The sequence below is a fragment of the Dermacentor albipictus genome, chromosome 4 (genome assembly GCF_038994185.2).
Source record: "Dermacentor albipictus isolate Rhodes 1998 colony chromosome 4, USDA_Dalb.pri_finalv2, whole genome shotgun sequence".
NCBI lineage: Eukaryota > Metazoa > Arthropoda > Arachnida > Ixodida > Ixodidae > Dermacentor > Dermacentor albipictus.
This window is the reverse complement of record NC_091824.1, coordinates 138556030-138578657: the sequence shown is the minus strand read 5'-3', so window position 1 is coordinate 138578657 and position 22628 is coordinate 138556030. Positions and strand designations below refer to the sequence as shown.

General features: G+C 45.8%; 1 protein-coding gene across 1 annotated transcript in view; it reads right to left on the bottom strand.

The window, feature by feature from the left end:
* Rab27 (RAS oncogene family member Rab27) overlaps positions 1–22628 on the bottom strand; it is a 139933-nt gene that overhangs the window by 14230 nt on the left and 103075 nt on the right. Inside the window, exon 2 of the mRNA XM_065424015.1 lies at positions 15378–15553. Within this exon, the coding sequence (XP_065280087.1) occupies positions 15378–15545 (168 nt within the window). The 5' untranslated portion in view covers positions 15546–15553. The remainder of the gene's footprint in view (positions 1–15377; positions 15554–22628) is intronic.

Sequence of the window (22628 nt, the reverse complement as noted above, 5' to 3'; positions counted from 1 at the left end):
GTGCACTTCGATTTAGATGCACGTTAAAGAACCCCAGGTGGTCCAAATTTCCGGAGTCTCTTAGTCTCTTATGGTGTGCACCATATTCAGAAAGTGGTTTGCATGCAAGTCCCCATAATTTTTTTTTTAACGTTAGCAAGTGTTTGTAGTTAGATTGCACATTTTGAAGCCATCTTTCTTAAGAACCCGTCAGATTGATCCTCGGAAACAAATATGCAATTTGTTGGCAAGCCCAGGAATCTTGGGATAGTGTGAAGGAAGGAAGGAAGGAAAACTTTATTTGGTCCTGCAAGTAGTGATAATTAATCACTAAGCGGGCCGCTCCAATGATCGTGGTTTAGCCGGTAAGATCTGTCTTCGTGAGAGAGGTAGCCTGCTCCACTACGTAAGTTGTCACGTTTCATGTCTATAGAACATGCCCGCGGGAGTGCAAATCATCTTACTTTTGCTCCAATTTTATGTTACATTGCGCCCAGTTGACAATGTTGAAAAACTCGAAAGCTATTAAATATATTCGTATTTACGAATGTTGACCATTCGATTCGCCGACCGTATCTAACGGGACAATATTCGATTCGTTATTCGGAAGTGTCTAATATGTTGGCGCCTATCCTAGAACGTCGCACAAGCTGTATTACGCATTTATACGACAGTAAATTACACCCGCTACGGCTATCTGTGTTTTGTGCATAACGTGACTGACACGGGCGCGCTGTGTAAAATAAAGGAGAGAGAGAGAGAGAGAGAGAGAGAGAGAGAGAGAGAGAGAGAGAGAGAGAGAGAGAGAGAGAGGTGTTTCTAGAATACATTGGGGCCCACACATACACAAAAACCACCTTACTATGGTAGAAAATAAACTAAAGCAGCCATAACAAAATTAATCAATCAGTACTTTGTTCTGTCGTCATTTTCCTGTGAAATCTATGGACAGACCGTGAAGTTTTGTGAAGTAATGCCTGCAAACAACGCGTTCGAAAGTTTGCGGGACACAGATAGACGATAGGAAATGCACTTGAAGATAAACCGAACGGAAACATTAGTTCAATGGTTCTAGTAAATTACAAAAAAAAAGTAACAAGGCAATGGAAGCTTGGTAAGTCGAAAAAGGCGCAACCACAATATGCAGGTGGCGACGCCAACTTCAAGTTCTCCGCACCAGCTCGGCGTTGGGTCATATAGATTTGGATGACGTCTGCTCAGAACTAGCAGACGTACTCTCAGTAAAGAAAGAGGGAGAGAGAGAAACGTTTAATTATACTACTCTGTGCTAAGCTAGCTACTCTGTGCTGGGGGAAGGGGAAGAGGGAAAGAAAGAGGAAAGAGTGAGGAGCATGACGGGTGAAGGTGACGACGGAAGCAAGATGTAATACATATAACAAGCCTCCCAATTAGGACTACTCAAAGAATACTCACCTTTAAAGGTGAATAAGGGTGTATGCTATACAAATCACACCATAAGGGTGTGAGTTACAGACATATTTACACCCTTTCTCACTTTTAAAGGTGTAAATTATTTTACAGTGTGCGTCGCATGAAGTGCACGTGCCCGCGCGTAAACGCCACTCCCAGCCTAAGTCTGTGCAGAAGGCTGGCACAGCTGCGCTGAATCTTTAGTGGTAGCCTAAATTTCATGGTAGGGTCCAATCGTTGGAGTCGGCTGCGGCGATTATTCGAATTGTCCCAGTGCTTTTCTGTCGCTTTTCGGACAAGGATTGAGGAAAGGCATCTGGCGTCCGCTCTTGAAAAAATGAATTGCAAGCAGTGGCTTTGGTTCTTCGAGTGCCTTCTCCGCTTCGGCATTGCATTCTATAAAACCCGAAGGCTGCTTTAAGCAAACATTTACCGAGCCACAGTGGCCAAAATACGAGAAGGTACTTTGAAATATGTGACGTCACACTGACGTATCTGCGCTGGAGTTTCGGCGCGTTATCAAAAAAAAAAAAAAAAGCAGAAAGAACGGTACTTGGATTTTCAATTTACTTACTAATAATCAGTTCCTTACCGTGAAAGTAACACAAATATAACTTTGAAAGGTTAATTAATAATTAGTTAACTTAGGAATATTTCATAGGACTCACGAGAGGCCTAGCTGATATAGCGCCTATATATATACTGCCTACAGACGGTCCCAATTCGTCGCTGTAAGGGTAGCTTTTGTAAGCCTGCAGAGAGACGACATCTGTAGTCAAGAGTTGAGTGGCCGTGTCTGCATTAGAGGGCAAAGCACAAACAAAGAGGGAGCGCAGCGGTGCGTTGCCTGCGCGGTGGCTTATCGAATTTTTACGGAAGAGCGAACATTATTTTTGCCGCCTTTTGTTCGCACTGCAATGTAGCTAAAGCCCCATAGAGACCAAAGCACTCGTCTGAGATTAGCGTGAACCAGCCAAAATGTGCAAGAAAGCAAGAAAGCAAGACACGTGCCTCGCCTAAATGAGCATGATGAATAGTAGTATTAACAGCCTATACAGCGCAGCATTTTTTTCTTTAAAGGAATGCATGAACATTGCTCTTCGGTGCGCAGTAATATAATGGAAAGGTGGCTTTGATGAATACAGCAGGCTCCATGTTCTAAGCGCATCATAAACAGAAATATTAATTAGAAATGTTTCAAAACTGAAGGGCCAGCAGAGTGCAGAGCAGGGACCAATTAGGGCAAACCTTCAGGAAAGAAAAAATAAAGAAGAAAGAGAGCTCGCCATCCTGACCTTGCGAAAATGAATGTCTAGCGAAGCTGTTGGAAACCACCACTACAACTGCTAAGGGAGTGGGGGGGTGCAATGCTGTATGGCTTTAGAGTAATAGTAGTAGTTCTATTTTAGAGTAATGGAAGGAATGGGAGTAATGGTAATTTTGACAGCGCGCCGCCGCCCTTAGCGGTGCTGCAACAACATTGAAATCAGTTGCCAGGCTGGTAATTTTGTTTACCAAAGGCTAGGGACGTCACACCGGCAGCTTGCGCAGCAGTAATCATTACTGGGAGAACTGTGCGGGTAGCGCTTCGTGCTTCCTGCTGCTATCACGAGCGCCTTATCATCAATTACATGATTCGGATGCTTGTTTTGAGCTTGTTCTTTATTGAAACGTATGCTGTTTTGTATGTCGTACGCGTGATTCCAAATAATGTATGCACTGTTCGCTTCACTCTGTCGAGTGCTTGTAGCCTCTGCCTTTCGGAGGTACGAGCCATGGCTTACGGGGGTATGAGTAATTGATGATGATAGTTTTCTACATGCTGTTCTGTATGTTGTATGCATGATTCAAAAGAATGTAAACTTCACTTTGCTGAGTGCTTGAAGCCTCTGCTTTGAGGGGCTATGAGCCATTTCATTTTTTGCTTGCTTACGGGGGTAGGAGCCATTGAGGATGATAGTTTTTTGTATACGTACTCGAAATTACCTGTTTCCCTGAAAAGCAACAAAACACAACAGTAGCGTCCCTACCAACAGTGCTGTAACGATCAAATCATGCACACGGTCATCGGCATTAAGGTGTTTATTTCTCAGTAGACACTGAATACACTTTCCACAGTGCGAAAGCCAGTCAGGAACGAGACTGCTTCGCCTATAATACAAGCGAGTCCAAGCTAACAGTGTGCGATCTTGAACCTGTGTATATTGCTATCGATATACGACAGAGCTGTACGCAGTAAGCTTTGACGGGGCGAATGGAATATACACAACTCACAATGTTTCCACACTGTGAAAAACTGCTCTATAGAACATTGTTACATGGAACAACAGTGCATTTCACGGTACAACTTGAGTTCGTATTTCTTGAAACTGGTGCTAGTCGCAAATTTAATGTCAAAAGATTACGCTTTAAATAGCGGCTAACTTCAATGCTGTATTTACGATACACCCCTTAGATTTAGTATTTAAAACGTTAGCCAGCAGTTAGTTATATTTTCCGAGTTAATACCCGCGTTGGCGACTATCGCGCAAATTTTGATGTCCGCTGCCCGTACGAAGCAGGAGCGGCGAAAGCGATCATATAATATCGAGCTCCCAATTGTCTTGCCAACCGGAGTCAGTCGTCACAAAACAGCGTCCACGGAAGTTTATCCTGAAGGCAAATTAACGCGCACGGAACGAGAAAACCGCACGGCGCTGTGTCGTGAAGATTGGGCAACCGCGCGCGCAGCGCGAGGTTCCCTGCAGAGTGGAGGCACTCTCCGGCAGAATTCACGGGTCTCCCGGGGGCAGGTTTGGACGGCGGCGCGCAACAATTCTCGATTACGGAACCTCGCCGGCACGCCGTAGAAATCGGGCGCGCCACGGGGAGAACGTTCGCCGCTGATTCTGCCGCCGGAGAGAAATCAATAGTCCCCTTGGACGCGGATGCACGGAGGGCATCGCAGTGGCGCAAAACGTTCGCTGGTTCGACGCCGTGCGTTTTCTTGTCAACGGTTGCACGTGGAGGAGGCCGCTCAGTGCGGATGTTCGATCTATCGCGCTTGTGCCGACACCACGCGAACGGGACCGCTACCCCAGACGCGGATGAAAGGAAGACTTAATGAAGTTTGGAACACGGGAGTAGTTCGTTGATCACATGCACGACGCACGATGACCGTTCCTCGTAAGTAACGACGAATCCCATTAAGCAGACACACCCCCGACAGTGATACTCATGTCTTAAAACGGAACTGTCTTTGCCTCTGCTTCCCGCTTGACGGATGCAGTCTTATCGAGTAGAAAACAACCTGGACCAATGTGTACAGTCGGCGTCACCCTTGTTTGTGTGGATGACTACCCACTAATACTTGGTGGTCGATCCCTTCCCTACGTACGGACACATCGCTTTCTCGTAACCTCTCCTGGACACTGGAAGTGGAAATGTTACGGCGGAGAATCTCCGACGCATCCCAAATTATTAGGTTTCTTGCTGGACCCTGGCGGGGTAACGACTGCAGGTAGATGCTGATGCTTCATAATGCTTATGTTGAAGCCTCCTGCGCCGTTCTATCCTGCAGCGACTGTCCCCAAATAATGAGGAAAGCTTGGAAGCGGCACGTAACAATAGCCTGCGTGTTTGTTTCGGTCTTCCGAAGGGGGTCTTCTTGTATAGGGACAGTATCCGAGGCCCACTGTTTAAGTCTTGACCTGCTACGATTTCAGGAAACCACCCGCATACATGTAAGGCACTTGGTCTAAAACAAGAATCATGTGTTGAGTAATATCAAAATACAAAACTATTCCTGATCCGGGCCAGGCTGTTGGCGAAATTCGACTCACTATCCCCGAACAGGCACCTCAGATCATGCCACAACAGTTCCCTCCGTGGATGCTGTCTCCTCTACACATTCGAAAGTATGTACATCCCTATAATAGATTCCAAGAAGAACATGCCTTGCGCCGCTATTTTAGAGACAGCACTGGCCTACATGAGCGAGAAGCTTACTCCACTACGAAGCACATATTTGCTGACGGCTCCTCTACGCAACATAGCTCTTCCTGTGTATTTTCGTTTCTTCCACAGACCAGACATTTTCATGGCGTTAAGAGCGAGTAACGTCATCAACATTGTCTGAGCTGTACGCGATGAAACAGGCGCTAAGATACGTACTACGGCAACTTTAACAACAATGGACAATATTCACAGTCTGGAAAGCATCATTGCAAAGCCTTTGCACGAAAAGCACTAAATCGAGCAATTACATTTTGGTCCAGTACATAGCATGCCTATATACACCACTTGGCATCTAACGCCTGGACATGCGATAGCAGTTCAGTCGCTTCTATGACGTTGCGGTATAATAGGTAGTGAAAAGGTGGATGAGGCAGCCCGCAAAATACACGATAGCATAATTCGTAAAAGTGTATTTTCACTAAAAGTGAAGCTGCAGCTTTAGCGAAGCGATCGATATGTACTCAGTGAACGGCGTAGAAGACGGTCTTCACGTTCAGACAATTTCAAGTTTTTATTCAACATCGACTCGGAACTCTAATCAAGGCTACCACAATGTCTACCACGGCATCTGGAGACCGCCTATCACCGGCTTCGGCTGAACGTTGCATGCAGGAGCAATCTTCTTTTTCGCCATGCCCAGACCCCAAATCCACGTTGTGACAACTGTGGCGCGGTAGAATCCCTAGAGCCCATCTTGCTCGAGTGCCCAGCTTACAGAGACTAGCGACATCTATAGAAGGTAACATGGAAAAGCTCGAGCAAAGCCCTTTGACATTGACACGGATGCTGGGTCTCTGGCATTGCCCCTCAAAACAGCGCAAAGCCCTGAACTTCTTGTTCTTATTGGTTTGCTGTCTAAGCTATGACTCACGCACGTCGTCTCACCAAAACTGCTATTTTATTTTATTTTGCATTTACCATCTACATGCGTCGCATAACATTACACGATAACCTACTCTGATCTACCTCCTATCTACCTACCTACCTGCTATCTGCCTCATACCTGCTACTGATAACATCACACGACCTGCATCTTGTTTTTGTTTTTGTTCTTTTTTTCTCGTGACTACCTTCTTCTAGCCTTTCTTCTCCTTCGTGCCATTCCCTGCGGAGTAGCATGAAGGCGAAAATACGCTGCCTGAACACTATGCAGTTTCAATAAAGAGCTCTCTCTCTCTCTCTTTCTCTCTCTCTAGAGCGCGGGAACGGCGGCCGCCGGGCCGCTCCTGAGGCAGCAGCGACGTCTAACGGCAGCTAACGGTGCCAGAATGGACAACATGCATGCGTCACTGGGCATGCGCCCATTGTTGGCAAATCTCCAAGAGTGGTTATGCATGTGCGAATGTGACACAGGGATTACAGAAGCCCTAAGTGTACCTACGCATGCGTCGTATACTTAATTCTCTTCGCCAATACACCTCTGATCAGCATTCTTCCCTCGACAAGCATCACGCATCGCCTCCGTCCTCACGACACAGATAGCTAACAGCTACAGGACACGAGACTGTGTTCGTGGCACCTGTGGCACTGCTGCTACATAGCTAACTCAAACAAGATTCGAATCACCCGGATTCCAACGTCGCCTTGGATCTGCGTATTCTTTCTGCGTTAAAATTGTTCCTCTGCGTATCTTCATTTGTCAGTGGTAGCGAATGCAGTGAACTACATTGAGGAACAGCCTACGCCTAGTTCACTGTTACTGAACATGCCTAGTTATTTCATTCCTTTCTTGACGCAAAACTTCTGGTGCTGCGCGTCCGTATTGAAATAATCAAAACAGCGCTTCCAAACGAGCCGCGGCGTAAGCTTGAGCGCAGCGTGCGCTGAAACGTAACCGAAGCTGGAGCGCAGGCTAAGCTATAGAGTTCAGGCTCTCGAACAAATGATGGCGGAGGAGAGATCGAAAAGGTGCAACGGCAGCATCACTTTGCGCACGTGGGTCGCCGTCCGTGGAGCTCCTAAAATCCGTCTCGTCCCAGAAAGGTTGCGAAATCAAATTTCCACGGCAGTAAATTTAGCGCGGACCGTATACGGAGGCTTGGATGATAAGTTTAGTCGATCGACGTCCGCGTCGACGCAGGTGTGTGTATTCGCAAGCCTCCTGCTTTGGTGCTATATAGTGCCGCTCGTCGTTAACGACATGCTTGCGTGCCTCGTTGGGGCGTGCAATGAGGTACAGAGAGTATACGCACAATGGTGGTTACTTAGAGAGCAAAGCGGGCGCACGTTTCAGAATGATTGACGAAAGTGCCCTCTGGTGACCCCTGAAACAAGAAGTGACTGCACTGGTCAAGCGTCAGTGTTATATCACACCCTCGCTGCTCCTGCGAATTCTTGGCTATATACCAAAGGAGTTGTGACGTTTATTTTAATTGCACCTAACGGGTTGGCTTTGGGGCCTCTTATTCTCAAAATGTTCGAGCCAACGACTATTTGGCTGATTCTTGGCTGTACTATTGATTAAACATCCAGCACTTCTATTGCAATCGGCTGGCGCAGGACAGGGGTAATTGTGGACCGCGGGGAAAGACCTTCGTCCTGCAGTGGACATAAATATGATGATGATGATGATGATGATGATGATGATTCCAGTGCCGCGGTTATATAGTCGCATATAATCTTTCCAGCTGCTATATGAGAAGCCTGATCACTACTGTCCAGGATAGTTATTGACCTATAGTTCTAGCTATAGCGTCTGTTATAAAATCACAAGACCATTGTGGGCTGTGAAGTAGCAGCGCTTTCTTTCAATCCTGCGTAAACTACTTTTTATTTTTAAACTCAAACATACCCCAGGTGGTTCAAATTTTCGAAGTACTCCTCTAAGGCGTGCCCCGAAATCAGATAGTGGTTTTGGCACATAAAACCCCATAATTCAACATCCGGATTAGGAAAAAAAAATACCTTTCGTCAAAACCAGCTTCCTGTGTTTCCGCACATCTTGCGCTTGTATCCTGATTTCAACACTCCAAGTGGTGTCCTTAAGGCGAACCTCGTAAATGCATTTGGAAAGGTCCCTAACACGCGCTTGTTACTCAAGCTTTTGCGCCTCAGCTTGCATCAGGGTAAATTTCACTCATTGCGCCCGTTTGTGGAATTGATATCACAAGAAGTCCTTAGAAGTACCGTGTTATGATTGTTCTTTCTTGCAATAGATACAGGCCACTCATTGAACGTTTGATTTAGCACTACATTATACTTTTTAAGATTAACCATGTACAGCAGTTAACTAGTGGGAGTTAGCGCAAAAAATTGAAACAAACAAAAGCACGAAATAGACAAGGACGAGCGCTCTATAGCTAGATATAAAAATGAACTAGTTCAACATTTTTTTCTTTCTTAACCAACCCTCGTGACCTCAATAATCTTCTACTTTCCCGTTATAAGGCGTTCTAAAGAAGTCGCCATTGTTCTATTATCCTTGCTGACTCGCCTAAGGTGTATCGATGTCCACTTCTCCCCAGACCTAACCTGGGCCATGTATCGCGCCGACATAACTAAAGCAGTGCAGATGTTTTTTTTTTTGACAAAATCTTTTAAGCACTTTTGTATTGAAGGTCTTGCTAGTAAAGCTTTCGAACATATAGCCTTACATGGATGGTTCGATGGCTAAAGTGTTTACTACAGGCGGGGTTAGCCTGGCGTAACGCTATCTCCGATCGTCGTCAAGCGTACCTTGTTATAAAGCGGTTCGTTCGTGCCAAATGCGAAGCTCTATCGTCTCGCACAGTGGTGAAGGGGCTTCAATCCCGGAGAAATTGCTTGCCCGGCAAGCAATTTATTAGCAAATTATTATTATTATTATTATTATTATTATTATTATTATTATTATTATTATTATTATTATTATTATTATTATTATTATTATTACTTTGCACAATAAGCGGTTCCTTCAGTTATGAAGCAATCCTGTGTGCCGTGTCAGGGCTTGGAGTGAGTTTGCTTGTAATAGGACTTCCGATGAAGTAAAAGTTAGCTTCGTCTGACCGTACGTTCATTACAAAGGGGCTCTAATGCCACTGCAAACTGAATCGTACCGGCCACAAACTTGACTACAGGTCCCACGCTTCCAATTCTATCAGGTTCAAAAAGGACATCCTCTTGTTTTTATCTCAATGTACAAGCTAGCTGATCTCTCATGTAATAAAGAGGCATTAAATAAATAAATAAATAAATAAATAAATAAATAAATAAATAAATAAATAAATAAATAAATAAATAAATAAATAAATAAACAAACAAATAAATAAATAAATCTTACCACACGCCATTCATCGGTGGGAGGTGTAGAGAAAGAAAGAGACATTATTTAATGGATGTTGCAGATGTTGCTTGCCAAAAGAATACCTGTCATGCTGCACCAGGTAATTAGGGTGAAAAATGAAATAAGATATCAAAAACATAATCAGAAATATAATTCAAGAAAAAACGTAAGCGGGGAAAAGAAAAGGGCGGATTCATGGTACCTGCCTCAGTAAGGCGTATCGGCTTTACTGCAATGTTTGTCTTTTTTTCAGTCTCACGTAGGTTGCACAATGCGTAAATTTCAGTCTGGCTGACAAATAAGGAGGCAATTCTCGCGTTGCGTCTCGGTCTCCCTGACGACCCATATTAGTGCCTGAAACCGAAAAAGAAAAAGAGAAGAAAATTCGGCTAACTTACTAGACTAGTTATTAGACTGCTCACGTATGGGAATGCGAAAGCATTTTAGTCCCTTTGTTGAAATGTTTTTTTTCCTTCGCGTTCCTCTCTCGCGTGCGTTCTCACTGCGTGTCGGTAAGGCCAAATGAAAGCGCGCTCGCTTTCCCGCAAGGAGTTCCTAACTCAAAGGACCGCTTATGCGACATTAAATTGGACATTAACGCTTTTTATTTCGTACACACAATTTATACACTCACGACGTGGCACGACCTCCTACCCGGTGGCTGCACCGTCACGTGCCCAATGACGCACGTTCGAGGCCACACGTTTAGTCAGCCAGATGGCTGCGACATGACGTATGAAATGACGCCGTGCATCAGAGACACCTTTAGTCAACGGGAACCACGGAGCTGCCGTGGGATCTGCGCAAGTGTGCTCGTCTCGTGCCCCGGAGGGCCAGGTGCGATTCCCACCCAGGCCGATATTTACGACATTTTTTTTTTCAAACGCATTGTTTACTTTGCTCACAAGAACCTTCCTGAGAAATGTGACGGCAATCCGAGCAGAAAAAAGGAAAAAAAATTACGGAGAGAAAGACAAAGAGAGAGTTATAGCATTACACTTTTGCTCGATCAATGTCTACATATGTACACTTTCCGCAAATAACCAGTTTGGATGTCTGTGAACGATAACAACCGAAAGAAAATAGACTTGGTAACGACCTTCGCCAGTAGGCGTTGCACAAAAGCTTAGGTCATCTAAAGGGAAAGTTTATAAAAAGACAAGACAGGAAGAAAGAAAAAGCGAAAGATAGAGAAAAGGAAGAGATATATATACAGAAAGATTGTCACGGAGCGGAAAAGTGGGGTGGTTAACCAGAACTAAGCCTGCTTGGATGTTTTACACAATATTAAATGTTTATACACCTTGCTTTTCTTTCTTGTTTCTTTTTTGGACATGATGCTTTAGGAATTCCCTGCGACATTCGCTGGCACTACAAGGAAACAGCACCTCATATTTTTGGTGCCCGGTTATAATACTACAAGCAAGTTTGGTGTACGATAACACACACACACACACACACACACACACACACACACACACACACACACACACACACACACACACACACACACACACACACACACGCGCGCACGCACGCACACACGCACGCACGTACGTACGCACACGCGTACGTACGTACGTGTGTGTGTGCACGTATGTACGTGTGTGTGTATGTACGTACGTACGTACGTACGTACACACGTACATACATACATACGTACATACGTACATACATACGTACGTACATGCTAGCTAGAACCTACGTACATAGGTTCTAGCTTGTATGTTTGATGCGCATTGAAACACTTCGAGGATCAGGGCCCTTATTCACGAAAGAAAGCTGTTACGCCAGAGCTATTCTCAGGACCAGATACCAGCCAATCGCGTTTCCGGGCATATTATTAACGAAGGCAGACGACCAATGGCAAAGAGCACTTACCAGTGAAAAGCTTTATGAATTCAGTCCCAGACTTCATCACCCAGCAGAAACGTGCGTTCAGAGACAGATAACTTGTCACAAGCGGGTTAAGGTGTTCAAGATACTGTTGGCTTTGCGACATTTGTAGTCTCGTAGGCTTGTTAATGTACTTAACGTAAGTGCATGTACGTACAGTTGTTTCTCCGCAGATTTGTATATGCAGGCGTCTTTGCTATCATATTCGCAGTGCTGTGTTTCTCGCGCGCAGTGATGACAAAATGAAAAGAGAGAGAGAGAGAGGGAGACTGTGGAAGCGAGCTCACTGATGCTAATAGTTAGGATGAAGCGTCCGTTATGTTAACTCACAAATAACCGCACGTTAATTACAACTGTTTCTATCACCCATGTACAACGCATTGACTGCACACCTACAGACAATTTCCAATATTTCTGACACGATTAATGAACCTATTTGAGAACTTACGGTGCCGACATGGAACACAACGATGGTATAGCGTTGGCGCACAATATTAGACTAGACACTGAGATAATAAATGGAGATTTAACTCGCTGGCCTGCATCGCTGGAACCCCCTTCTTCTGATAACCTAGATCAAAAATAAAGCGCTGCCTTAATACGAGTATCGTGCTTCGTCTACCGTTCTTACGTCCCATTCGTATACTTTCCTTTACCCTTCGACCTTTCGGTATATGCATCCTTCGGTAAAAATGTTGATACCCGATCGGCAGTGGGGCTCCGAATTTTCATAATCCAATTACGCAGGCACTTGCCCCCCCCCCCCCCCCCCCCCTGTTCCGCAATATAAAGAAAGAAAGAAGAACAGTCGTCTCGGGCCCGGTGTGCAATTCTAACGAGAGACAAGCGTGCCGCATATTTCCTTTCTTCGTCGTGAGTGAAAGGTTAAGCCGATTGCGCGTAAGCCTGACACTCATCGCGACGAGCGCCGAACGTCTAAAGGCGCACGCCTGTTGAGGCTGTCGATTATGCATGACTCCGAGGACGCTAATAATTCAGTGTATCAGAAAGTGGGGAGAGGGGAGGGGGTAGAAATGAAAGAACAGCTTCTCGCAACACATGCTGATGCATATACATACGAGGCACGCATGAGAGGGGGCTCAGGCTTCTTGCCATAGTTCTGCGTTCTCATTTACCTGAATACGAAGGCAACAAGGACGCCGCAAGCTCCGCTCCCTCTCGGCTAAAGCCTTTGATGGCAGAAGCTCATGTCTATGTATGTATTTGCTGCGGGTAGATGTGAAGTGAGTGACGATAACATGCATGCGAGGATAGGTAGAGAACGAAGATGAAGTGAGAGTTGAGGGAATATAACTATCGAGCACGTGCTGTAATGTGGAAACGTAACAATATGTATGTATGTATGTATGTATGTATGTATGTATGTATGTATGTATGTATGTATGTATGTATGTATGTATGTATGTATGTATGTATGTATGTATGTATGTATGTATGTATGTATGTATGTATGTATGTATGTATGTATGTATGTATGTATGTATGTATGTATGTATGTATGTATGTATGTATGTATGTATGTATGTATGTATGTATGTATGTATGTATGTATGTATGTATGTATGTATGTATGTATGTATGTATGTATGTATGTATGTATGTACACTCGTGAGCAAAAGTATACGGACCACAGGGTCGCCAACAAAACTAAATTTCTTTGTAATTGACATGCATAACCTGAAATTGACGAGTACACTGGAAAGTTCACAATGTCAAGTTTGGACTGCAGTCCTCAATATCAAGATGTATTCACAGGCAGAGGAAAAAATCGGTTTTATCGCGCAGTCCCTGGTCCGTATACTTTTGCTCACGGGTGTATGTATGTATGTATGTATGTATGTATGTATGTATGTATGTATGTATGTATGTATGTATGTATGTATGTATGTATGTATGTATGTATGTATGTATGTATGTATGTATGTATGTATGTATGTATGTATGTATGTATGTATGTATGTATGTATGTATGTATGTATGTATGTATGTATGTATGTATGTATGTATGTATGTATGTATGTATGTATGTATGTATGTATGTATGTATGTGGATTATGCACGAATCACTAAAGAAATGTATCATATCATGAGAAGCCAACAAACAACGACACCAAGGACACGTAGGGGAAACTACTAAACCCACACGTACTAACTGAAGGCATCAATACATCGAATATTTTGAGCTACTCGACGTGCGTTCACAAAAAAAAGCAAAGAAAGACAGCGTTCTGAAATCTCACTCTGTCGCAGCCAATCGCTTACTCCTTGCGACTTCCACCTAAAACCCAGGTCAACGGAGCGCCATGGCAGCGGCCTCCTGGCACCATCGCGCACGGTATCTCCACTTCGGGGAACGAAAACAGACGCCTTCGGTCACAAATATCGGGCTAAATATATTATGCGGACGGCTGACGCGTCAGCTTTTCCAATGAAACTGTTTCCATTTGGCTCGATTTCTGATCCCCTTCTACCTCTTCTGGCGGAAAGTAAGAAGGAAAGCGCGCACGTCGTTCCTTACATGCAATAGGAACACACCCGGGCGTCATATACATGTGGCATACGGCGTATCTCGAGCCTACAAAGCGTGCAATACATGGGCAACCACAGACAAGCTTCAAAGCGTGACAACACGAAGGTGCGGAGACGGTACCCGTTCACTCAGTCTAGGCAAAGCAGATTTAGTACAAACTACAGTAGCGTAGGTTCTATCGAGTCTAACTGAATTGACACTTGGGCGCACTGGTGTATCTTTTAAGTTAAGCAGAGCTAACAAACATGCGAATTGGGATGAATCTAGCGCCAATCCCATTATTTTGCTTAAGTTCTAGTCTTTGTCTGCTGAAAGACAAGACCGGTACTTGTAGGGGTGGCAACATTTCAAAAAAGCTCATCAGAAAATTGTTGTCCAAAGCGCCAAATAGTGGAAGAAGGAGCTGAGCGAAAGCCAAAATTTGCGCAAATGTTTTTTTTTAAAACCTAAGCTATAATTTTGCCATGTCCGCTTTAATATATAATTATGTAACCTGGCTATACCAAAGCTACCGTACCATCTGTATTGATAACCCGTTTGTTTATTGGTGAGTCAGTGTGCGCGGCCTGCGAACTTGTTTCCCACGCGGAAAAAGAAAAAAAATTACATGTAGCATGTCAGATTCCGGTGTGACGAGCTATAGACTGCTCTGCGCGCTGAGACTACCGCCAGCAAAATCTGCACTTCTCTAATTGTTCCGCCATAATGTACTTTTTATTTATGCCATTGCTGAAGTCCGTCCCCTCTGACGCCAACAGCATGTTTGGCATGTTCATGTAAAAGCCGTTTCACATAAAGTGAATAGAGCGAGAGGGCGGCCATGGCTGCCGCCGAAACTGGTCCTGCGCGACAGCTACAAGGTACTGTGTAATCCGTGCTCGCTGGAAATTTTCGCAGCGGCGCTGCGTCTGACCAATGATGGCGGGGCGGCAGGACGTGACGCACCTGTTGATGTCTTAGTTATGAAGTTACCGTATGGGCTACATGATAGTCGCAGTGGTAGCGCGTGATCGCTATTGGGAGAGTGGCGGTCGCTGCGTTGGCGGATGTACAAAGTCGGGACACGTGAAACAAGCCTGTATTGCTGGTCGGAGCGTTTCTCATCGCAGAATCGCAATATGCTAAACACGTCTAACACGTTTTGTCGGTTGCTGCGTTTAATTTCTGTGGGACCATTGAACGTATTGCAGGGTTCTAACATGATCCTTCTTTTTTTGTTTAAAGAAAGGTTTGAGCAAGTGGGAAAAAGGAAGGGCGTACGATTCTCTTCTCGCGGAAGTCGATGCCCACGGTGGAGATGAACTTGCTATTGAAGGTCGAGTTTGTGTACTGGTAGAGGAAGCTAGTCTTGCCCACGCCGGAATCACCCAGCGCCAGGAACTTGATGAGGTAGTCGTAGTCGGCACCACTCGCCTGCCCATGGCTCATCTCCACATCTGCAACGGGGCGAGCATAGAGAGAGAGAGAAGATCAGCAATGCATTTACCGCCAACTCGGCAGCGGGTCGACCATCGACGTGGCGATAACTAACAAACTCAGTTGGAATAAACACGTCTCTTGCATGTGTGCGTTAGCATTTCGCAAGTTATGGATTCATTCCTCAGGTTTATACTCTCAACATCCCCGGCACCTGCTTAGCTCTTGGCCTACATGTCGATCATCAGTTCTGCTCTCTCGAAAACGCATGTATAATTTGGGACCCGCACACTAAGAAAACATTTATGCTCTAGAAATGACTCAACGGAAATTCACCCGCATCTCCTTTTCTATATACCGCATGACTGATGCTCCAACTTCTCTGATGCAGCAAAATAATGTCTTGCAACTTCAACTACGCCGTAAGATTCTAAGGTCAAAGTTTCGTTTTTTTCAACTGAAAAACAACCATCTCGCTTTAGGCCCTGATCCGTCCGTACATCAAACATCTGATGTCACGACTAAGCAGATATTGTGATGCCAATAAATAGCCTAATGGGGCACGAACGAATACAATTAAATGCTATTCCTTCCTTCGAAAGACTACCGACTTGAACGCATTGCCACCATGTACGCTTCATAGCAGTGATTAATTCGACACAATAACCTTATAATGTGCAGTGTGTATATTCTTTTTTTTTTAACTCCATTTTCTTTGAGAGCCCTAACAATTTGTTTGGAACATTTATTGTCATGGTTAACCAGGTGCTCATTGTTGTGTCCCACTACCTTGTTGTTGTACTAATACCTTCTTGCAAGAGCTGTAATAATCTGTTGGTTCATTTGTAGTCACGGTTAACAAGATGCCCATTGTTGTGTCGCGATGTGCTTTTTAACGTAGTTCATGGTTTGTGATGCACTACTGTATTGCTGTTTTACGCCAGTGCTTGTTGTACGAACTCTTTGATGCCCATTATGCAGGAGCCCATACCCTGGCCTTGCAGTACTCTAAAAATAAATGAATAAATATTCGGCGCCTAGAACACGCAGGACAAAAATGACAAAAGACAAAAATGAGAAAAAGACAGGACGAACACAGGCTTTTGCGTTCGCCCGGTCAGCATCTTGTACTTTTGCAATACCTGGCTACTGAAGCCAAAAAAGGGGAGGCGGTCGCATAGAGAGCGCGCCACTATCTTACAAGTTGACAACGCTTTATGTTGTTGTTGTTGTTATTGTTTTCTCGGCACAGGTGGCACATCTTATGAAGCAACGGTCAAGGTCACGTCAACTTCTTTTTAGCGGCTGTCACGTGGAGCCGGAGGAGCGGTGGCAGCGCACGGCAATCACATGTGCTCTAAACGGAGCTAACATGTTCATGGGAACGTGGCGCCGCCGCAGTGGGCCACTCACTACCATGCATGTAGGAAAGATCGGACAGGCACTGTAAAAATACCGGAGGCTAAGGTCTAGCTCTTACTGTCGTCAAATGTGGGCTTATGTGGTGCCGTTACGTAAAAGTTGCAAACACATAAGCAAGCAAGCAAGCAAGCAAGCAAACAAACAAACAAGCAAGAAGCAAGCAAGCAAACACTCACTCACTCACTCACTCACTCACTCACTCACTCACTCACTCACTCACTCACTCACTCACTCACTCACTCACTCACTCACTCACTCACTCACTCACTCACTCACTCACTCACTCACTCACTCGCTCACTCGCTCGCTCACTCGCTCACTCACTCACTCACTCACTCACTCACTCACTCACTCACTCACTCACTCACTCACTCACTCACTCACTCACTCACTCACTCACTCACTCACTCACTCACTCACTCACTCACTCACTCACTCACTCACTCACTCACTCACTCACTCACTCACTCAGCCACCCACGCACGTCGTAATTAGGTAGATACATATAGCACGGGACATTGAGCAGTGAAAACAGGCGAAAGCGCGGGGTAGGGAAGAGAAGGTAGGCGGTATAATGCCGACTGTCCAAAGCTGTGTGGCACTTCGGCCTTGCACACAACAACCGTAATAACCGTTGGCGGTTTAGCGTCCCAAAGCTAAAGTATGGGCTACGACTGACGTCGCAGTGGAGCACTTCGGTTTTTAAATCTCCTGGAGTTGTTCAATATGCACCTGCGTGAACTTTCACGCACTCATTGTCCCCCCCCCCTTCTTCTTTTCACTCCTACTGATAGATGTCGCCACGGCCGGGATTCAATCCTACGAGTCCGGGGTCAGCATCGAAAGAATGTTTTACTTGACATCGTCAAAGACAAAAACAACAACAGAAAAAGCGCCCACGTGACCGTGGCAGAACAAGCCAACGGTACATAGGACCAATACCTTCCTGCCCCTTGCACGTGAGAGACGCGCGAAAACACGCAAGTGTTCAAGTATAAAGTGCAGGGCTGGACATGTTCCTTGACAGCATGAAAAAATAATGGATTGTGTATAACATACGAAACGTATACCTGGGTCAACGCCCGACTTCCAGCTGTGTCGTTATAAAATTGAACAGGGCAGCGATGGACGCCTGTGATATTGTACTGTATATTTCGTCTGACTTACGCGTCTGGAATTTCACTGATAGCACGTTCTAAGAAGTCAGTGGTTGGCAGTGGCGGTATATCTTTGCACTTTCACTTCACTCTACATACCGCACGAACAGGCTTAACGCACTCAAGCGCGTCTAGTTTCGACAAACTCGGGTTGGAATTAGCGCCTTATAGACTTGCACCGTTGCCTAGGCACTTCTCCCTAAAAGACAGCATTTTTGGCGGAGCTGTGGTTAAGTAGGCGTGTGGGGTGCCCTGCCTTTGCCGGGAAACAGAGGGACATTTTCCGGCTGCCGTTATTTTGTTTTTAACCTCCGAACGAAAATTCAGGTATTCTGAGAAGTTAAAATAAAAAGTCGTCACTTACATTACTTCGCTTGCGAATCATTTACGAACGCCAATATTGTGGTTAAATTTTCCTATTCGTATAGCAAGTCTCGCATAGTCTAGGAGAGAAAAGTGTGCGCTATGGACGCAAGATGCGGCCTTTGAAACGTTGACTTCGCCGGGCACAATAAAGTGAATTGAAGCACAAGACGATACAGTTACGTTGAAGGGTCATCGAGTGCAAGAACAAGCATACGTACGTTCTTGCTTGTTTCATTTGACACCCTGCATTGCGTATGTCATAAACACTCGTAAGCACTTCATCTACGACCTCATGGGCGAGGAAGATACTTAAATTCACATTCCACACAACAACACATTCCAGCCAGGTTTCAGCGGAAGCGAGCGTAACAAAGAGCACTGCAAAATGAAACGGTACCTATAGGAACTACGAATGAAGCATTTCAGTCGCGTTGGTAGCTATAGCGTATGTGACATCACAACGCTCCAGCAGCAAGGGAACGAGGAAGGATAATCCGGAAGTCGAAAATAGATTATTATGACATTTGGAAACGAAACGCGGCAAGGGCGGAGCTTACGTGTTGTGTCTGTGTTCTTATGGACATTGTTCTGTTGCGATAGCAATTATATGGGCACTCCTGGAGTATTTCTGCCGACGGCGAGACGCCCACAGCGTCGCCGCGCGCCGTATACTGTATGTGCGAGTGAAAGCGGCCGAGGGTGAGCCGGCGATCGCCGCTAAATCTCGCGCACACAACGGCGGAAAGCGGGTAGGAAGCGCGCCGCCTTCCGTCGCGCATAAAGCTTACGGGGAGGGGGGCGCTCTACTCCGGACGGCCCAGGCGGCCGCGCGCGCCCGGCCGTGCCGCTGCATCTTGAAAGCCATCTCTGTACAGAGCCCGCGCTGCGCTGTGCTTTCAAGGCGTAGTTCGCGTTGATGCGAGCGACTGCACCAAGGCCAATTCGCTCGCTGCTTCTGCCGCCTTTCCTCACTGCAGCGTTTGGCAGCGAGTTTACGCGGTCATCGAGTGAGATGTCTTCATGTTGGCTAGAGCGCGCGTGACACCATGCTTAATAATTTAGATTTACTCGCGGACAACTTTCTGTGGCTATGAAATGTACCCGCTGACCCGCTGACTAGAAAATGTGTTATTAGGCGACAGTATCGTTTCTACTTTTGAGACTTTCGACTACATAGGTGTGGAGACATTTGCCATAGTCTTTCTGTGGAAACGTTGCTTTATAAGTCCTGGTGCTTGTGTGAAATGATTATTTGATATGTAACCGTGAACCCTGAATGATGTATGACGGAACCACTCAAGAGATAAGGAGTAGCCGGCGCCTTAAATTGCGCGCCAACATCTCCTTATATCATATCAATAAAAAAAAAAGGAAAGCTGCAGAGGCAATAATAATAATAATAATAATAATGAAATAACGCACGACATAGCCGACGCCTATTGAAGATTTCTACGAATATTTCTGACTATAGAAGGAGCGTGCACGGTTATAGCTCAGGCTGGACGTATACGAGCGTTTACGCATCGCCTGAATCATTCGCCTCTTCTACTTGCTAGGAAGCAAGCAGTAAAGCTGGCACTCCGCGTCAGGCACAGCATCGGTGGCCAAAGTGCGGCCGATCGCGGCCTCTCTCTGATTGGCTGCCTTCTTCGTTGTTTTCGCAGACTTGCTTTTGTACGTCCCGGCGGATTAACCGGCTGCCACGTCGTCGGCGGGCTAAGCCTCCGCCCTGTCCGCGCTGTGAAGGCGGCGAAGTTCTTTTTGCGCCCACCGCAGCGGGTGGGCGGGCGTGTGGCGCGCACTGCGCTGCGGGACGCCCCGCGGACCCGCTGCGGGGCGGCGAAAAAACACGCACACACGCAGATGGTCTCGGCAGGCGCTCGCCCGTAGCTCTTAAGCCCGAGATTACTCGGCACCACTCCGCTGTAAGCGGGCACAGGAAGAAGAGCGTGCGCCCACGGCTCAGGGGCGCTTGGAGTTGCACTCTTTCTTGTTTCGTTACCCGCTCCGAATCGCAAGTGCGACAGTTCGGCACATGGTTGCTAGACGGTAAAGCACTTCCCCGCGCCTTCATGATGACCGCAGCAACGACGAAAGAAGCAGCTGAGGCATATATGGTGAGGATGAACACCGAAGCAAGCAAGCAAGCAAGCAAGCAAGCAAGCAAGCAAGCAAGCAAGCAAGCAAGCAAGCAAGCGCATATTTGGTGAGGATGAACACCAAAACAAGCAAACAAACAAACTACGACACTCACTGTCATGTCCTTCGGACGAGCTCATGCGCTGCAGACGACACAATGACACCTGTTTGCCCCATTACGTGAACCGCACGCCTGCATCGGTCCTCGCTTCAACAAGCAAAGAGCAGCGCTCCCCTCCATACTATACCAGCTGGACGAGCGCCCACGCTTCCAGAAGGCAAAAATCTTGGACAGTGGCCTATACGGTAATCGGCGCAAGCTGCTGTATAGGGGCGTTCCTGCGTAACCTACAAGAGACGGGATTGTGTGTACTGTGTGACGTTGCTTGTGTCTGTATCTGACTCTGTAGTGTGTATGACGGCGTGCCACCTTGGTAGGCTTCCAGGACAAACAGGGCGAAGGCGGGAGATGGAAATTCAAGACGATGAGCAAAACGAGAATGAGGTGATAGTGGGAGCTAACGTTTCGACAACTTGCCTTTTTCAAGGCTATACATAAGCTTTCCTCGGCACAGTAAATATAGGTAGGGTTCTTCTAAAAGGGAGAGGGCGTAAGAGCTTGTGATGTCGCGTCAAGATTGGAGAGACAGTCGGAATTAGCTAAGAAACAGCCTACACCAAGATCTGACAGACCGTCAGCCTTTATAACAAGGTATTCTAATGCATTCCCAAACATAAACAACATCCTACGAAAATACCACCGTATATTATCAAGTAACGAGCGCCTGAGAAATGCGATCCCGGATGTACCAAGGGTTACCTATCGCCACAACAGAAACATTAAAGACATGTTAGTGCGCGCAAAAGTCAGCCAACATCATTCCCCCCGTAATAAAAGCATGTTGTCACCTCAGGTGCAAAACGTGCAGGCACCTTCAAAGTGACATTACAATTAAAAGTACCGCAAATAATTATACACACGAAGTCAAATCTAACTTCACTTGTACAAGTTCGGATGTGATTTATATGCTTGAATGTTCCTTCTGTAAGAAGCAATATATCGGTGAAACGTGACAATCAGTGAACGTCAGATTAAACGGACATCGCATGGACACAGCTAAAAAGCTTCCCAAAGCCGTCGCCGAGCATTTCAACCAACCAGGTCATAACTTTGATGAACTTAAACTCTACACATTACAGCAAAATTTCTGTTCTGAACGAGAAAAAATACAGAGAATCATACCTTATCCTTAAGTTCAAGACATTGCAACCAATAGGCATAAACGTCTCAAACGGAATTTCAGAATCTATTCACTATGCCTAATTTCAAGCTATAGGCAACAATACTTAGTTCGGTTGCTTAGTGTTTTTTTCTTCTTCCTTTTTTCTTCTTTCTTTCGTTTTTTTTTTCATTGTCTTTCTTTCCTGTTATTTATTTATTTATTTATTCTATTTCAGTATTTTTTACGTTTCTTTACGAGCGTTGGTTTCTGCCGCTTCTTTTATAACCCCTTTCACAGACAGGATAGCCCACGACCACCAGCGAAGCAGGTAATAGAGGGGTGCTGTGAACGCCGTTGACTCGCCGACTGACACACGGCCGTTGACATGTGACTGACAGAGGGCCGTGTCACCGGCCCTGCGCAGGGCACTCCTTCGCTCTGAGCGCCGGACGCTGGCGTAAAAATAAAAGTTTTCTCTCTCTCTCTCTCTCCTTCGCTCGTTGCCGCACCCACACTCTCCCCTTTAGAAGACCCCTACCTATATATACTGTGCCGAGGAAAGCATATATGTCTTCTTGAAAAAGACAAGTCCACTTGTCGAAACGTTGGCTCCCGCTTCCACCTTGTTCTCGTTTTGCTCATCACCTTGGTAGACTGTATGACTGTGTCTGCAAGGTCTTATAGTTTTCGTCCTTATCTTATTTTACCCCAGGCGCATTTATGCCGTTGGCGTCAACGTCGCCGTCGGCATCGCCGTGATGTTCCGTATAAAGTCCAAGGGTGATAAA